The sequence below is a fragment of the Vitis vinifera genome, chromosome 1, assembly GCF_030704535.1.
Source record: "Vitis vinifera cultivar Pinot Noir 40024 chromosome 1, ASM3070453v1".
NCBI lineage: Eukaryota > Viridiplantae > Streptophyta > Magnoliopsida > Vitales > Vitaceae > Vitis > Vitis vinifera.
The window spans coordinates 27751424-27770974 of record NC_081805.1 but is presented as its reverse complement, the minus strand read 5'-3'; the positions used below and the strand labels follow the sequence as shown (position 1 = coordinate 27770974).

Sequence of the window (19551 nt, the reverse complement as noted above, 5' to 3'; positions counted from 1 at the left end):
ATTAAGTATTAAATTGTTTGTTTTTTTAATATTTTATTTTTTGTTTGTTTTTAACAAGCTAAAAATTCATATCTTAATGTATTAAAGAAGATAAATTTTAGATTAATCCTTATTTGACCACAAAATAATTTAACATATTTCTTAAAATTTTTAAATAATCTAAATTATTTTAAAAATTATTGAAGTTGAAGTTGTAGATGAAGAGCAGAAAATGTTGGTGAAATGACAAAGGAGAAAAGTGATTAGGACAGGAGATTCGTTATGATAACAAGGTGAAGTGACAAGGGTTAGGTTTTTTGGTGGGTTTAAAAGTGTTATTTTTCCGAAAGTAAATAATTTGATATTTTATATTTAATAAAAATTATTTAAGAAATAAGTTAGATAAAAGATTTAAAACAAACATCTAAAATCTATAAACAAATTGCTTTTAGCAATAAATTAGAAAAAACAAAAACCCCTTAAGTGTGTTATGGTTTAACACGACCAATGGCTTGTCTTTGTACTACGATAATATAAGCCCATGGTTTGGGTAGAACAATTATCAGCTTATTGTATGCCATAACATTGTATAGGTAGACCAATTATCAGCTCATGAAGTGGAGCATTTCTAGTACGAAAACAGTAGGTCTTAACCCCCACTCTTGCAAATCTACCATGCTCGGTAGTAGCTTTCAAGTACCACATATTTCAGAATACAACCAAGAGAATGTGGCAAACTCAGCTGCATCCTTGTACTTATGTAAACATCATCCATCCTTCAGTTTGGACAGCAGGTTTAACCAAGGGAAATCACACTTGCATGGAGCAGCAGGTCCACAAAGTATCCATTAAACTAATCAAAACCTAAGCATTGAATTAATAAGATAGTCTATGTACACCTCTCCTAAGCCACAATTGGTAGGCAGTCATATGGAAGGAATCATAACCTCTTGGTGTTGTATGCCATGCGAAGTGCCTCCTTACTAAACACAGGTTCTGGTACATGCTTAGGTACTTCTGTTTTGATATTGATAACAATATTTTTTTCAAGGTGGCAATGCTTTTATGGCTGATGATTACTGAGAACTTGCTCCAGTCCAAAACATTTGAGAAAGGAAGATCGTAATAGTTGGAAACTATAACAGGAATGCACCCATAATGTATAGCATCACAGACTCTAGCCGTGTTCACTTCATAACCCTTCACATGGAGACAGTACTTGCTCTTCCTTAACCCTTCCTCATAAGGGAAAGGTGGACTTCCAGAGAATAAATCGATATCAGTATCATTTCCCCATACAGCCATTAGCTCCTGGCGGATGTGAGAGTTTTGCACACGGCCAGCAAAAAAAACAAGTTTATGCCTGCAATTTAATGGAGAGGCAGAAAGTTGGCTATCTTGGCAGGAAATGATAAGGCAGCAGTGCATGCTTTCTGTTTCTGGAGACGATTCAAAATCGTGTATGTTTCCAAAAACATGTTTAATAACAAGTCCTAAAATTTGGTTATTTTTAGAATGGTTAAAATATTGTTTCTGCATTTTTAAGAAAATGCAGGCACCTTAATAACTGAAAAACTCCAAAATGAACATGTTCTTTATTTCTAGTTTGAGTAATCAAACAATCCTGGAAGATCGTTATCTATAGTACCAAACAGGCCTAGTAACATGGTTAGAAAAACTATACCAACAACAACACCAAATTTGTACACATAGAGAAAGCTTGTATAGGAAGATATTGCAGTACAGTTGAAACCCATGTGACTGTGCACTAGTTACTCTCAATCAAATACTGATCATTAAGTTGATTGTTAAAGCTCTTCTTTTCTCTCTCCTTTTGTGTGTGTGTGTGTGTGTGAATTTAGTAAGTTCATTTTTTGACAGTGTTGGGCAATAAAGAAAATGTGAAACTATTGGACGATAAAGAAAATGTGAAACTATGTTAAACCACCACTTTCAAATTCTATTTATATCTCTAGCAAGCTAGATGACTCTTATCATGTAATGACTCCCACCCAACCATGTAGATATTGTCCGCTTTGGGTTCAAAGAAGCTCTCACAGCTTTAAAACATGTCTACATGGTTAAAAGGAGTCCATTCTTATAAAATACTAGAAACTTTTTCCCCTATCTGATGTGGAATATCACAATCACCCTCTCATACAGACACAACATCCTCATTGTGTCCCACAGGATTATGGGACCAAACAACCCCCCACATCAGGGTCGATGATCGGCTCTGATGCCATTTGTAAAGACCCACACCCAACCGTATAGATATTATCCAATAAAGTCATAGCATAAAATACTTCCATTCCATTGTGCCCTAATATGTAAGAACATTATTTGAACTTCACAAAAACACAATATCACAAACTAATATCTAAAACAGTCAAATATTCCAAACAGAATTTCCTGTTGCAGTTTCTAATCCAAATGGTCACATCAGTAACTGAAAGAGCATAGAAATAAATAATTTTAGTTACACATACTAGATACTAATTCAATGAAGCAGTGGCTCGCATCATAAAATTTCATTACAATTTGAATTACACATTATCAATATGAACTTATTGAAAAGTTCATTTCAAATTGGAGGTCCTCCATCCAGGAAATTCAATTCAAATCATTGATTTCAAGAGTTGTAATTCAAATATTAACATGGCTCAATGACAGGGGAATCACTTTGAAATCATGTGAAATTTCAAAATATTATTCCAGCCCCATTTCTATCTATGCCCAACATGAGACTAGCTGAACATGTACCATATTGTTAGGGTTTAAAAAACAAAAAAAAAAAAAAAAATCATCAATATTGCATAAAATCTGCAAAGAGTTGCAGAGGCAAACAAAAGAAAATTGTGTCCATTGGCAACAGCTACATAGTGCTAAACCTACTATTCTCAAACAAATTCAAACATAGACCAAACTACTCAAGGCTGAAATTGGAAAACCAGAGAATTGAATAAATTCAAAACTACATTAGTAAATTCATGAATGTTTTCCTCATTGCCCTCTGTTTGGCACCTTAAAAATGGTGGAAATTTAAAGAAAACAAAAGTTTATGTCTAATGTCACTGTTGCTCTTCTTTTCAATTTATGAAAACACCAACTCCTGCAAGCAAATTGTCGTACTATTAAGCAACTACAACCGGAGTTATTCGACTTTTAGGGCTCTAGCCACATGAAAATTTTCAATATACAGGATTTAGTTTATTTCATTGTTCCTACACAATTGGGTGCTAGTCATTACAAATAGTATTTGTTGAGAGAGAGAGAGAGAGAGAGGAGAAAAACCTTATTCTCATTCATTGTAATCTCTACTTACAATTGAGAGATATATATATACAAGGCTAGGAGTCCTAACTACCATACATGTGACCTATATTAACAAGGAAAGATAGTATACTATACATACATTATATTCAACACTCCCCCTCAAGCTGGAGCATATACGTCATATGCACCAAACTTGTTACAAATATATTTAATCCTAGGACCTCTGAGAGATTTAGTGAAGATGTCTGCTAGTTGATCATTTGAATTGACAAAACTTGTAGCAACACATCCTGATGCGATCTTCTCTCTAATGAAATGACAGTCAACTTCAATATGCTTGGTCCTTTCATGAAAGACTAGATTGGATGCAATATGTAATGCGGCCTGGTTATCACAGATGAGTTTCATCTGTTTATCCTTTCCAAATCTCAATTCCTGAAGAAGATGTCTCAACCATATGAGTTCACATGTTGCCAAAGCCATAGCTCGATACTCGGCTTCAGCGCTAAATCTGGCCACTACATCTTGTTTCTTACTCTTCCAAGATATTAGATTACCTCCAATAAAAACACAGTACCCTGAAGTGGAACGTCTATCTGTGGGTGAGCCAGCCCAATCTGCATCTGTGTAACCAACAACTTGAGTATGACCTCTGTTCTCATACAATACACCTTGGCCTGGTGTACTTTTGATATATCGAAGGATACGGATTATGGCATCCCAATGGCTATCACATGGTGACTGTAGGAATTGACTAACAACACTCACAGGAAAAGAAATGTTTGGACGAGTAATGGTGAGATAGTTCAATTTACCTACGAGCCGTCGATATCTCCCGGGGTCTCCTAAAGGCTCCCCCTGTCCTGGTACAAGTTTGACATTCGGATCCATAGGTGTGTCTACCGGTTTACAGTCTAACATACCGGTTTCTTCCAGGATGTCTAAAGCATACTTCCTTTGGGAAAAGACCACACCAGAACTGGATTGAGCTATCTCAATTCCCAAGAAATACTTGAGTTTCCCCAAGTCTTTGGTCTGAAAGTGGGTAAAAAGATGTTGCTTTAGTTTCTGAATACCATCCTGATCACTGCCTGTAATGACGATGTCGTCCACATAAACAACCAGATAAATACACTGCCCCAAGGAGTTATGATGATAAAAAACTAAATGGTCTGCTGTACTGCGAAGCATGCCAAACTCTTGAACAACAGAACTAAAACGGTTAAACCATGCTCGAGGAGATTGTTTCAAGCCATATAGAGAACGGCGTAACCTGCACACTAAACCAGACTCCCCTTGAGCAACAAAACCAGGAGGTTGCTCCATATAAACTTCCTCGGCAAGATCACCATGAAGGAAGACATTTTTAATATCCAACTGATAAAGAAGCCAAGAACACATAGCAGCCATGGAGAGAAGCAAGCGGACAGAAGCAATCTTGGCAACAGGGGAGAATGTGTCACCATAATCAGAACCATAAACTTGAGTATAACCTTTAGCAACTAAACGGGCCTTAAGGCGATCAACCTGACCATCAGGACCAACCTTAACTGCATAGACCCAACGACAACCAACTGTAGATTTACCAGAGGGTAAAACAACAAGATCCCAAGTGCCATTAGAGTGCAGAGCAGCCATTTCATCCACCATTGCCTGTCGCCAGCCTGGATGGGAAAGAGCTTCATGGGTGCTCTTTGGAAGAGAAACAGAGGATATAGCAGAAACAAAAGCAGAATAGGGTGAAGATAATCGATGATAACTCAAAAAATTGTAAATAGGATGAGGATTATGAGTAGAGCGAGTACCTTTCCGAACAGCAATAGGTAAGTCATTAGGAGAAGGCAGAGTCGGGGCAGGTGAAGCCGAAGGGATAGGAAGTGAGTCAGCAGGTGCCTCAGGAAAAGGGAGAGGAGCAACGACACGAGGGCGACGATGATAAACCTGAAGTGGTCGAGGGGGCATAGCATCAGGTGGGGAGACAATGGGAATGGGCAAGACTTCAGAAACAGGAAGAGACTCAGAAGTGGTGGAAAAGAATGGTGAGTCCTCAAAGAAGGTGACATCAGCGGAGATAAAGTACCGATGAGTCTCAAGGGAATAACAACGATAACCCTTCTGAAGTCTGGAATATCCCAAGAAGAGGCACTTCATGGCTTTGGCGGAAAGCTTGTCCTGTCCAGGAGTGAGAATATGAACAAAGCAAGTACAACCAAAGACACGAGGAGGAAGGAAATAAAGTGGTTGGTCAGGGAAAAGAAGGGAGTGAGGAATCTGATCGTGTAAGACAGAGGAGGGCATACGATTAATCAAATAACAAGCGGTAAGAACAGCGTCCCCCCAAAAGCGAAAAGGAACATGACTATGGAGGAGGAGAGTACGAGCTGTCTCAACAAGATGTCGATTCTTGCGTTCAGCTACCCCATTTTGTTGAGGAGTATGAGCACAAGAAGACTGATGAAGAATCCCATGATGAGACATAAACGAAGTAAATTGGGCTGAAAAATATTCCCTGGCATTGTCACTGTGTAACACACGAATAGAAATATTGAACTGGGTTTGGATTTCAGTATAAAATTTCTGGAAAATAGAGAATAACTCAGCTCGATTTTTCATTAAAAATAACCAAGTACATCGAGAATAGTCATCAATGAAAGTGACAAAATACTGAAATCCTAAAGTAGACGCAGTCCGACAAGGACCCCAAACATCAGTGTGGACAAGCTCAAAAGAAGACTTTGCCCGATTATTCAAACGCTTTGGGAACGAGACACGAGTATGTTTCCCAAGCTGACATGACTCACACGGAAGCGACGACAAAGTTGAAAAACGAGGAACCATCTTCTGGAACTTGGAGAGACTAGGGTGGCCCAGACGATTGTGAATGAGGAGAGGAGCATCAGTGGAAATGCAAACTGCAGGAGATGAATCTGAGGTGAGGTGATAGAGGCCTTGAGACTCACGTCCTATGCCAATCGTCTTCCCCGTACTCCGGTCTTGCAAGGTCACAAATTTATCAGAAAAGGTAATAGAGCAATTAAGAGTACGAGTGATTTTGTTGATGGAAATAAGATTAAAAGGACATTCAGGAGTATAAAGGACAGAAGTGAGAGGTAGAGAAGGCAGAGGAAGGGCCAAACCAATACCTTTAGCCACAGTTTGAGAACCATTAGCTAAGGTAACAGTAGGTAAATCAGAGGTAGTAGTAATAGAGGAGAAAAGATCCTTATTACCAGATAGGTGATCAGATGCTCCAGAATCTAGAATCCAGGGTCCAAGAGAAGATGTGTGGGTAAGGCAGGCAAAGGCATTACCAGGCTGGGCAACAGAGGCAATAGAAGCCTGAGATGTCTGAGATGCGGAGGAGCTCGGAGGCTGAGGCAGCGGAGAATCAGAGGACTGGGCCATATGGGCAGTGCGAGGAGGTCTTCCATGTAACTGATAGCAACGATCGCGAGTGTGGCCAAGTTTATTGCAATAGGTGCAATGAGGACGTTGGCCTCTACCTTGGGTACCACTGCGTCCTCCTCGAGAGGTAGTTTGAGAAACTAACACAAAAGAATCTGAAGCGCTATCAGATGGCAAAGTCTGAGTGGACGAGATACGGAGGAGGCGAGCAAACACATCATCCAAGGACGGAACTGATGAACTACCAAGAATCTGATCACGAATAGGCTCAAGATCCGGACGGAGGCCAATAAGAGTAGGGACCATGAAGAACTTGTCAAGCTGTGTTTGTTGAGCCCCAACATCAGGAGTAAGAGGCATCACAGTCAAGAACTGCTCCTTAAGAGAGGCAATCTGACCAATATAAGTAGATAGATCCAAGTCCTGTTGGCTGAGATGGACAATAGCAGAACATTGTTAGGAGCCTAGGAGTGGGTAGGTTCCTTGATTGGGGAGCTGTAGACTCAAGGGGTGCAGCCGGAGGTATAGTGGTGATTTGGGACAACAGGATATTGGAGTTGGTGGACATGCAAAAAGGATTGTTTTCCATTTCTTGCACTTTTAAGAGCTGCGAGGATGGTTTTATATGGACGTTTACAGGGGTCTATGGGCCAACTGTAAGGAGGAAGAGGGAGAGCTTTTGGGAAGAGCTGGGGGCCATTAAGGGGCTTTGGAATGGGCCGTGGTGCGTTGTAGGGGACTTTAATGCCATTCTGAGACCGGAAGAAAGCAGCAGAGGAGGGAGTTTGAACTCAATTATGAGAAGGTTCGCAGAAGTAATAGAAGAGTTGGAGTTAAAAGATCTGCCCATGGTGGGGAGCCCTTTTACTTGGACCGGAGGAACGGATAACCAGTCTTTTTCAAGGTTGGATCGTTTTTTGGTGAATGAGGAGTGGGATAGCCATTTTGGAGATGCGAGGCAGTTTCTTCTTCCAAGACCTGTATCCGATCACTTTCCGATTCTTATGGATGTTGGGGGTATGAGAAGAGGCCCTACCCCATTTAGATTCGAGAATATGTGGCTGAAAGCGGAAGGTGTAAAGGATCTTTTGAAGCTATGGTGGGAGGAAGGCAGTTTCAGCGGATCCGCAAGTTTTATATTGGCTGAAAAACTAAAATTTATGAAGGTTAAGCTGAAGGAGTGGAACAGAAACAGTTTTGGAAGGGTTGAATATAGAAAGAATATGGCTTTGGAGCAGATGGAGTATTGGGATGCAAAGGAGAAAACCAGCAGGCTGTCATTGGAAGAGCTAGAAGCAAGAAATGAAGCGAAGGAAGAATATAAGAAATGGGTCCTACTTGAAGAAATCACGTGGAGGCAAAAATCTAGGGTAGTGTGGCTGAAAGAGGAAGATAGAAATACCGGCTTTTTCCACAAAATGGCCAACGCACATAGGAGGAGGAACAATGTGGACAGAATTAAGGTTAACGGAGATTGGCTTACGGAGGAGAATGATATTAGGGAAGGGATTGCCAATGCGTTTAAGACACTGTTGTCTAACCCGGGGGATTGGAGGCCTTCTGTTTCTGGGCTGCAGTTTGAGATGTTGGAGCAGTTGGATGCTAATGCATTGGAGACTCCTTTTTTGGAGGAGGAGGTATTTGATGCTCTAGTGGGGTGCAATGGGGACAAAGCCCCGGGGCCAGATGGATTCTCTATGGCTTTTTGGCTCTTTGCTTGGGAGTTCGTAAAGGCTGATGTGATGGGCTTCTTTAAGGAATTTTACGAAAATGGCAAATTTGTTAAAAGCCTAAATGCTACATTCTTGGTCTTAATTCCAAAAAAAGTAGGGGCTGAAGCTTTAGGGGATTATAGGCCTATAAGCTTGGTGGGAAGCTTGTACAAGTGGTTGGCCAAGGTTTTAGCCAATAGGCTAAAAAAAATGGTTGGAAAGGTGGTCTCCAAAGCTCAAGGGGCGTTTGTGGAAGGGAGACAAATCCTAGATGCAGTGTTGATAGCTAATGAAGCCATTGATTCAACCCTTAAGAATAATGAGAGCGGCATTTTATGCAAATTGGATATAGAGAAGGCGTATGATAAAGTGGATTGGAATTTTATTCTCACAATCATGGAGAAAATGGGGTTTGGGGAGAAATGGATTAGATGGATTCAGTGGTGCATATCCACTGCAAGTTTCTCAGTGATGATCAATGGAACCCCTACGGGTTTTTTTCAAAGCTCCAGGGGTTTGAGGCAGGGTGATCCCCTTTCTCCCTACCTATTTGTCATTGCTATGGAGGTCTTTAGTGTGTTCATTAAAAGGGCAGTAGAGGGAGATTTTCTATTTGGCTGTAGGGTGAAAGGTCGAAGCGAAGAAGGGGTCCTAATTTCCCATTTGTTGTTTGTTGATGACACACTGGTGTTTTGCAAACCTTCACAAGACCAGTTGACTTATCTCAGTTGGCTTCTTATGTGGTTTGAGGCGGTTTCAGGATTGAGGATAAACTTGGAAAAAAGTGAACTAATTCCAGTAGGGAGGGTGGAGAGTATGGATGATCTTGCTGGAGATTTTGGCTGTAGTCTAGGTAGTCTTCCAACCACCTATCTGGGAATGCCCCTGGGTGCGCCTTTTAAGTCGGTTACAGTTTGGGATGGTGTGGAAGAGCGCTTTCGAAGAAGGCTATCTATGTGGAAGAGACAATATTTATCCAAGGGAGGAAGGGCGACTCTCATTCGTAGTACACTTTCGAATTTACCCATCTACTTAATGTCTTTATTGTGTCTACCAAGTTCAGTTAGAAAGAGATTAGAGAAAATCCAAAGGGATTTTCTATGGGGTGGGGGCAATCTGGATCATAAGCCTCATTTAGTAAGATGGGAGTTGGTGTGTATAAGTAAGGCGAAAGGAGGTTTGGGGGTCAAAAGCCTTTCCCTCCTTAATAAGACTCTTCTTGCAAAGTGGAATTGGCGTTTCGCAAATGAAAGAGAGGCCTTGTGGAATAAAGTGATTAGAGGCAAGTATGGAGAAGCTAGAGGGGGATGGTGCTCGCGGGAAGTGAGAGAGGCTCATGGGTTGGGTTTGTGGAAAGGAATTAGGATGGGCTGGAAGTTGGTGAGTGATAAGCTGGCTTTCATAGTTGGTAATGGGAGAAGGGTGAGCTTTTGGAGGGATAGATGGTGTGGGGAGTCTCCTCTATGTATGACCTTTCCCTCTATTTTTGCTTTGACGGTTGAGAAGGAAGCGTGGGTGGCAGATATTTGGGATCCCTTGCTTGAGGGGGGAAGGGGGGGTTGGAACCCCTGTTTTTTAAGAGCCTTCAATGACTGGGAGATTGAGGAGGCGGAAAGATTTATGGAGAGGATTCAGAGTAAAAGAGTTTTTGAGGATGTGGAGGATACGGTATTATGGACTTAAACCAAAAGCGGCAAATTCTCGGTCAAGTCCCTATTCATAGCTCTTGAGGCGGGTGGTTCATCTTTGTTTCCTTCAAGCTTCATTTGGAACGTGAATGTGCAGCCCAAGATAAGCTTCTTCGCATGGGAGGCTACGTGGGGAAAAGCCTTAACATTGGATTTAGTCCAGAAAAGAGGATGGGCCTTGGCGAACAGATGTTTTGTGTCTTGAGAAAGAGGAGAACATAAACCACCTTCTTCTTCATTGTTCCAAGACGAGGGTGTTATGGGATCTCATTTTTGCTCTATTTAGGGTGTCGTGGGTTATGCCTTTGTCAGTTAGAGATACCCTCCTAAGTTGGAATGGTTATTTTCTGGGCAAAAATCGCAGGAAGGTATGGAGAGCTGCCCCTCTTCACATTTTTTGGACGGTCTGGAAGGAGAGGAATAGTTTGGCTTTCAAGGATAAATCGTTGTCAATTCAGAGATTGAAACAATCTCTTATTCTTACCTTATGGGCTGAGGCTAAGTTGTTCATAGACGATTGCCCTCTTTCTATAGCTAACTTTATTGATTGGTTGGGGTATAGGTAGGCTGTGGTAATCGGTCTTCTTTTTTGTTCTTTAGCCTTTGATGGCGGGTGTATAGGTTTGTATACTTTGAGTCGCTATTTTAGCGCCTTTTTAATGGATATTCATTTACTTATCAAAAAAAAAAAAAAATAGCAGAAGCCACCTTATAAAGACGCTGGATATCATTCGTGTATAATCCTTTGGCCTGAGTCCAAAATTTAAAACAAGTTTTATAGGCCTGAAGATGAAGAAGAATCCAGGGATCAACCGATTGCCATAATACACTACACAACTGTGCATCTATCTTCCTCCACTGTACGCGGTCAACCTCAGGGATATCTGCCTCCTGGGTAACCAAGTGATCCTCATATCCTTGACCCATAAACCAAAGTTCAACAGAGGCAGACCAGGAGAGATAATTATCACTGCCAACCAATTTCTCTGAGGTAATCAGAGGAGATCCAGAGAGAACAGACATAAAGATCTGATTTTTTGTGGTCATATTCACGTATTTGGATCGAAGAGAGCCCTAAGATGGGTTCAGATTTCGGCGGAGAGAGAAAAACAGTGAAACCACGGCTGTGAGAGGTGCAATCAATGGAGAAAAAAAAGGTCGTGACGTGCCTGGAGAGGAAGAGAAGCAGCACCCAAGCCTCGGGGATGGAGGGGGAGCCCTGTCGGAGGTGGCCGGAATGGCACGAAAGCCAAAAACAGGGAAAAAATGGAGATGCAGGGCTCAGGGAGGACTGCCGGAGGGCTAGAAGGCCAAGACGGCGCCGGACGAGCCTGGAGAGGTGTCAGAAGTGGCCGGAAAGTGAGCCACGCGCCGTCACGCGCCGGCGCGTGGGTGACAGTCCGGAGGAGAAGGGCGGCGCGTGGGGGCGCGTGAGATGCCGGTTGCCGGTGGGGTTTCCACTGGCATGTAGATCAGCCTCCGGCGGTTCGGAATATGTGGTCTTTGCCCGGAAAAAAGGTCGCCGGAAAAGGTTGCCGGCGTGGTGGAGATCCGACGGCGATGAGGTTGTCCGGGGTGGTTCGGAAAGAGAGTGAGGGGACCGGAGTGAAAACACGGTCACTGGACGGTTCGCCGGAATTGAGTACACGGCTAAACCGAAAAAAAATTAGGTTTTCTCCTTTGGCTCTGATACCATGTTGAGAGAGAGAGAGAGAGAGAGGAGAAAAACCTTATTCTCATTCATTGTAATCTCTACTTACAATTGAGAGATATATATATACAAGGCTAGGAGTCCTAACTACCATACATGTGACCTATATTAACAAGGAAAGATAGTATACTATACATACATTATATTCAACAGTATCAAAGTTGATTCCCGACCCCGATATAGGGGTTTGTTTGGGGCCTCCATCCCATGGGACACAACGAGGACGTTGTGTCTGCATGAGAAGGAAGTGTGATATCTCACATCAAATAGGGGAGAGAGTTCTTAACACTATATAAGTATGGTCTCCTCTTAACCATGTAGACGCAATTTAAAGCCATGAGGGTCCCTTTGCGTCCAAAGCAGACAATATCTACATGGGTAGATGTTGGTCCTTACACACTATTGTTGAAGATTTGGTTTTTACTATATTTGCATTAAGTGTCAAAAAGCATCTATTAGGAGGTGAACGTGGGACTTGTTTGTGGTTAAGTGCAACATGCTCTTACAAATTCCGCATTCAAAAGATAATATGTCAGACCTAGATTGAACTCAACTGGGGCTTTATCAACATTCTTGTCCTTGTTTTAACTCTACTACTGGAGCACTTCAAACATGTCATCCCATGATTTTTAACTCCTTTATGATTTTCCATGTAAAATTCTTACGTCCTATGTATTTTGGTTCTACATGCATTTGAACTGTGATTATTTGCATATTTAATTTTGGAATGCAACCCTAAAACTTTTGTGGCTCTCGAATAAGGCTTTCGGTAAATTTGCATGAAGTGTTAAAAAGCATCTATAAGGATGCAAAGATGGAATTTGTATGGGGCCAAAGCGTGGACATGCACTCAAAAGATAGTGTCACAGAGCCAGATTGAGCATGACTAGGCTTTTTTTTTTTTTTTATGGGTAAAATGCAAGAATATATTAAAAACCCTAGAAAATGGTGCAACAATGTACACACATAGTATATAAAATGTGCCATGACAGAAACTCAAAGAGAACAAGGAAAACCATTCAACCCTAACACCCCTTGAAAAAACAATTTTACCTTGTTGTCTCTCAAGCCCCCCTACTTACCGTCCCAAAAACTGAGGATCGATTTGGCTGCAATTTTCAAGAACTGTTTTCTATTTTTGAAAACAAAAAACACTAAAAACATGTTTAGGGAAGGAGGTGTGTTCTTGTTTTTTATGTTTCCCGTGTTCTCAAAAACCATTTTTTTGAGAACAATAAAAAAACGTTTTCATTGTTTTTTCACTATTCAAAGAACAAATTGTTCTCCGTGTTTTTTGTTCCTTCTTTTTGTGTTTCCCTAGCTATTTTTTGTGTTTCCACGAAGGTGAGCTCCACCCAACCACCACACCCGCACCCACACCCCCACCCCTAAGCCCTTTCTTCTTCCTTAAATTATTGAAATTAATATACTTACATATGGTTACAAAGTCATCATTTGTTTAAAAAAATTATAACTGATGTAAAAATTTAAAAAGGGAATAATTTTTTAAATTTAAATGAATTGTGCATATAAAAATTATTTATATATTTATAATACCAAGTTAATTGAAGAAAACACTTTATTAATTAAAAAAAAAACTTGCAAACATGTTTTTTGTTTTATTTGTTCTAAAAAAAAAAAATTAACTCAACCAAACATGTTTTTTTTTTTCGAGAACAAAAATTGTTTTCCAAAATTTAGTTTCCAAACACAATTTTATTTTTTCTAAAAACACCAAAAACTATTCTCAAAAATTGTTTTCCATAACAATTTTCAAAAACAGCAACCAAACAGGCCCTAACTCATCTTGAACTCCTCACTAAGCAATAGTTTGATCCCCATTGCTCTCTCCCTTACCCCTAGTTAACATGAAAGATCTATTGTAATTAAGCGAGCACTTCAACTTCTAGATCTCTCTATTCAAATAGGACCATGCATTTGGTTCCTCTTCCCCCTTAACGTCCTACCACCAAACCCTCTTCATGTATCCATTTTCCTCAATAAGGAGATCATCTCATTTTTAAAACCCACCAACAGCATCCCCACAAAGCCATTGAAACTAGTTAGCTTATTAAAGAGGCCATCTGAAAGATGCACCTCCTCCATTGAACAACTGCCAGACTTCACCTTAGAAGAGTCCTACTCCCCTAAATTGACTACGTCTTTACAAAAAGGGTCTTCCTTGATGTTCTGTGGAACCTCTAGCAAGGAACCATCCTTTAGCAACATTTTAAGCAAACAATTTCCTTCTCCCCACCAAGAAGCCCCTCTTTCAACTGAGCTTTCTTTTCCCAAACACAATCTTCTACTATAGGTTGGTTCAAAGCTCTACCTCCATCAACTGGCAACCCAACCATTGAAACCATAAAAAAAGAAAAAATGGACAACCCTCCCCCCAAAACAAAGTCTCTCATGCCTCCAAACCTAGCTACTTCTACTAAAAGAGCGTCATGAGCTCCCGAAAACCTTCCTTCGAACCCACTCCCATATAAGGGGGTTTACACAAACCTCCTTGTTGCTGCCTTTTTGTCTTTTGAGCTGAGAGTATTGGAGACCTTTCTTAAGTTTGCCAAAAACGAGAGCCCTACGTCCATCCTTGGCCCACCCACCTAAGTACTTTTCAAATATAGGCTTCAACTTAATTTCCTAACAATCCTTTTGCAATCCCTTTAGAAGGTTGGCTTGTCACACATGAGCTTCCTTTGACCTAGAGAGCTTGGAAAACAGATGGGTCAAGCACTTCAAACCACGAGCCCCCTACCTTATCTTCAGAACCTAAAAGGTCCAATGGCCTCATCAAGGCATACTGAGGGCACGATTCCCACTGTAGCCTGGTCGACACTACAACCACCACACCTAGAGAACACAATCACCATTGTTGCATGTGCAGGGAGGCTTGACGCCTCAAGTGACACGTGTAAACCCCCTTCTACATGACTCTCTTCTTCCCTTCCCACTCTCCCACCCATGCGTGTAAAATCTTCACCATCATCCCCCCATCTTAGGAATTTTACACCTCTCCTTGGAGACCACCGTCAACAACCATGGTGTAAACTCCCACCATAACTAGATTTCAAAGACATCTACCCTTAACCACTACATGCAACTTTCTTAGAACCTTCTTCCTGTTTGATTTCACAACGATCCTAGCCCATTGCAAAAGTTGCCTCTCACTCGTCTCCTCATCTATTGCTATAAAACCTCCACATGCTTGGCATGCATCACCAAGCCTCTTGAAGAACTCTTCTCCCCACAAATGCAAAGGTAACCCTAACACTCACCCAAACCTCTTTGACGCAATCCTCAACCCTGAAACAACCTATATCAGGCCTCCACAAATCCAGTTGCAAAGCTTTCCCCTCAAAATGACTATTTCCCAAAAGCCAAACCCTTTTTGCTTCACAAGCATTATCAAACTTGAAAAACATAAAAGAACCCCTTAACAAGGATAGGTGAAAATTACCTTGCACTCTCCAAGGATGCCTAGCCCAAGCTTTCAAGGAATCCAAATCCTAAACCTAGTCTAAAACATCACCCCATCTTCCCACCAAGCACTTTTTAAGGAGCTTTGAGTTTTTCAATGCCTCCTCCGACACACCTTGAACCCAAATTTCCTCACCAAACTTTTGCTTTCCTTTGTTCACCACTTCTGCATAGGACTCAACCATTGGGAATGCTCTTCTTCCTCCATTGTCCATCAAGAGACAAGCAGCCTCCTTGGGTGATTCCAACTACTTATGCTCAAGAACAACACCAATGCCCCTTAGCTTTAAGGCAAGGGTCTTACATCTACAAAGAACCTTTTCTCCTCTGCAGACAACACAGACCACAGCAGGAATCTCCTTTCTTGTTGCTATGAAGGTCCAACTTGTAGCCCCTTCCACCATCATTCCACTCCATATTATACACCAAAATTTTATGGAGAGCATCATATAGAAGAGAACAAAACCAAATTAGTCCCTAAATTGACCTGAAAACATTAGCAAAATCCGGAAGGGGCCAGTTCACAATTCCCAAGGGAACCCTTAAAAAATATAAAAGAGACTTGTTTTTTTCTAGTGTAAAATTCTTTTGCCCTATTTATTTTCTACACTTATGCATGTTTTGATTATTTGCACATTTGACTTTTTAGGTAGCTCATGATAGTTAAGTTACAACTAATTCATAATTTAAAATTAGATATATCCACCTTCTATGCATATCTACACCATTCATAAGAAGCTATAGGTGGCATGAATTGAATACAAGATAAAGGAGAGTAGTTTTAAATGGTCAACCCATTTGTCCAACATAAAACAGTGAATGTGTTTTTCCAGGTTATTGTTTGCCTCAAATGACCAACTCAATTTCCTCTACTTTGTTGGGACTCCACTCTTATCAACTATCCTTTTATATGATAAAATGATGTAAATGTCATCAACTATGTTTCTTATTCCAATGCCCAAATTGATGATCAACCAACAACATTATTGTCAATGGTTGATCTTCATTCATATCAGCTATCTTTTCTGGGCTATCAACCAAGTGCAATCAAGTAACTATCATTTTATGCATATATTGGTATGAATTTTATCAACTATATTCTTAAATCTGATGATCAACCAACCCAATTATTACCAGTGTTGATTGTCAATCTTATCAACTAACTTCTTAGGACTATCAGCCAAATGCAATCAGAATTGACCTTCATTGCTACTGAGTTTTATTCCATGTCTGGAGGTCGTCCTGAAATGCTTTCTCACTAGGATGCCAGATATCCTTCACTATCCACCTTTCTCCATTCTTAAATGTTCCCACCCTAAGGTGATTGATAGATAGGCATTCCCTTTCTTGTAAGTTGCTTGATGGGCAATTATTCTCATTTTCACCAATCTTTTAGTTTTTAGGCAATATTGTCAAGTGGCCAGTTCCTAGTGGAAAGAAAGGAATTTCAGTTTTTGAGGGTGTAGAGCACTTGGGCATGGAGCTTATAGACTTTTTTCCTCAAAGCTATATTTGCTTGGTCTTGCAACCCTGTTAGGCATCATGATGTATCTTTTAGATTATATTGATTGTTTAGGTGTACGTTAGCCTTGTTAGCGATCCATTTTTGTTGACTTTAGCTGTTTCTATAGTTCTCTGCTTCTTTGATGCTCTCATACACTTGGTCTATAATAGGGTTGCACCACATTTTCAATAGGATCCCATTAACATATTTATCTAATTTGCCAATCCAAAAAAATTGGCCAGTTGCTACCTTAAGAATTGGTCACAGGCTGTTATCTTCATTTTCCACCCAATTGAATGATGTTGGTCTATATGAGTTTACCTTCTTCCCTGGTTGAGTGATTCCCATTGCAACACTAGCAACTCCTTTTTACTTCATTCCCCTTAGATACATGCCTTGCATATGGTTCACATAGTTGCAATGGTCATCAATTATTTCATCAGTTCCCCATATTGCTGCATTGTCTAAATAACTTCGCCTTTTTTTTTTTTTTTTTGAATTGGAAAGGATAGTCTTAATTTGAACAAGGCCATTTTATTCCTTAAAAATCAGAGGTACATGAGGTCGATCCTAAGTTTTATGCTATCTTAGTGCCCTCAGTTCTTTGGAAGTAAAAGATTAGCTGAAAGAAGATACTTCTGCTTCTTTCAAACTATTTAGGATTTTGAGCCTCTACTCTAGTGCATTAGAGAAATCAAATATCAGATGTTATTAGATGGTGGAGCGAAGGCTTATTTTGATCAATCCTTACTTGTCACTAAAAAGAAGCATGGTATTTTTGAGATGTCAGATTGAACAGGAGCTATTGCTGTTTGAAGTTAAACTGATTAAGCACATAGCAAAAGGGACCTAATAATTTATTTTGAAGGGAAACTCATCCAATGTGATTTCCTCTAGTGATAGGGAATGCAGTTCATCTAATTTTGTCCTTCAATGTATGCTCTAATGGGTGCTTGATCAACCAACTAGGAGAAACTTAGCCAAAAAGAGGATCCAAGTTAGTTGAAATTTTATGGTTAATCATCACAAGCATCTTGTGGTCTTATCTCAATATACGATGCTTTAATTAGAGCTTTCCAGAGTAAAGCAAAATTAACATTCCCATTCAACATCAAAACTAATGGAAGCCTAAAACGAGTAGAAATTTTGTAAGTCAAGGAGAGTTATATAAGCATATTTGCCACAACTTTTGAGCCTATGCATACAATTCCTGTTGGAGAACGTACATTTTGAAGTTCCCAAATAAAAAATTAGCATACAAGTTCCATTTGCACATAAAAATTCCAGTCACATTGAACATGTCATGAAAGGGGAAATATTAGATTACATCCTCAAGTTTTTATAAGCAAGATAAATGGCCAAGTTTAGACAGAAGAATTTTGCATTTATTAGTATTAATCCATCAGCTTTGTAACCAACTAGAGCAAGCATCCATCCAACACAACGATTATATCTAGTAAACGAAAAAAACAACTAAAAATAGAGTTGTGTGAGGTCGTACCTTAATTCTGGGGGATTCAATAGTTTCTCAGGAGGCCGAGGCCAAACCTGTGGCAGCCCCACGTCTTTGTGGCTAATATACAGCCTTTGGAAGTAGCTGGAGGAGCAAGTAACCTGAATGGCATTGTTATGCAAGTCATGATGCTTGGAGGCTGCCTCACGACCAACGGAATGACAGCAGATGTAGAAATGGTCAGTGCCTCTAGAGGCATTCCAAAATTTGTACTCCCAACTGATTCTAGTGGTGTATTGGGTGACAAAATCGGAAATGGATGCCTCGGAATGCACGCGAGGATCATTACGCAGAGTATTGACGGAAAAGGGCAAGAAAAAGAAATGAGCATCTTGTGGATGGGGCGTAAGGAGGGAACTACGGAGAAGAGCCACCTTAAACATGTGCTCACTGAAGTAATTTGCTAGTTTGGGATGGAAAGGGTTTGGGTTGGGAAGGAAAACCCGAGCGAAGGGAGAAGATGACTGGTTCATGGATGCATCAGGATAGACGAAGATCTTTAATTTGTGCAGCATTTCCTGAAAATCAGAGGCAAAAAGTTGCCAATTGTGGTAAGGAGAACCTAAGAGGTTCCCTGAGCTGAGGGAATCATTCCGGTCCTGGACAGATTCTGCAGAAGAATGATGGGCATTGTTATTATTCAAACTCTCGTTAAATTCAAGGGATGGAACTTGCTGCTGCCGCGGTTTTGAGAAACCACACAGAAAGACAGCTAACCATGATGAAACCGTGAGCGTCAAGAGGAGAAGCAGCACAAGAAGCAGCGGGGGCCGCACTAACAGTAACCGCCGATGAGGGAGAATGAGGTGCTGCTGCGGCTTCTCTGAGAAACAAGTATGAGGCCGACGCATTTCTAAATTCTAATCATGGGTGGTGCCTAGTGGGGTGGGGGGGTGGTGTGGGATAAATTACTCATAAATGTATGAAATGGGAGTACAAGGGGTTCCTCTCCCACTTAAAACTGGCGCTGGAAGTGCTAGCAAGCAGTAACCCAAGACAAAATCCGTCTCCGCTGTCAACCCATCCATATACAGTGCGCGGAAGGATTCTATGGCTTTTTCCGATGGATTATCATTCTAAACTGCTATTAATATATCATGGGATTATGCTTCTCTTCATCTCTTTGGGGGGTTTATATAACGAACTTTAGGATTAAAGCTATTTGTAGAAAAATAGAATTGGACGAAAGTGACGAGCGAGTTAACTCAGCTTCTTAATGTGATTACAATTTATAGATGGGTTGAGATGGTCATAGACTCGAAAGGTCACCAAAATTTCTA

At 40.7% G+C, this 19551-nt stretch overlaps 1 protein-coding gene across 1 annotated transcript; it reads right to left on the bottom strand.

The window, feature by feature from the left end:
- Nucleotides 1-581: 581 nt before the first annotated feature.
- Nucleotides 582-19541, bottom strand: LOC100254602 (probable glycosyltransferase At5g03795). The gene is made up of 2 exons (XM_002268840.5): nt 18260-19541; nt 582-1342 (listed from the first exon to the last, which is right to left on the bottom strand). The coding sequence occupies exons 1-2, from the start codon at nt 19120-19122 to the stop codon at nt 856-858; spliced, it is 1350 nt and encodes a 449-aa protein (XP_002268876.2). The 5' UTR covers nt 19123-19541; the 3' UTR covers nt 582-855.
- Nucleotides 19542-19551: the final 10 nt, after the last annotated feature.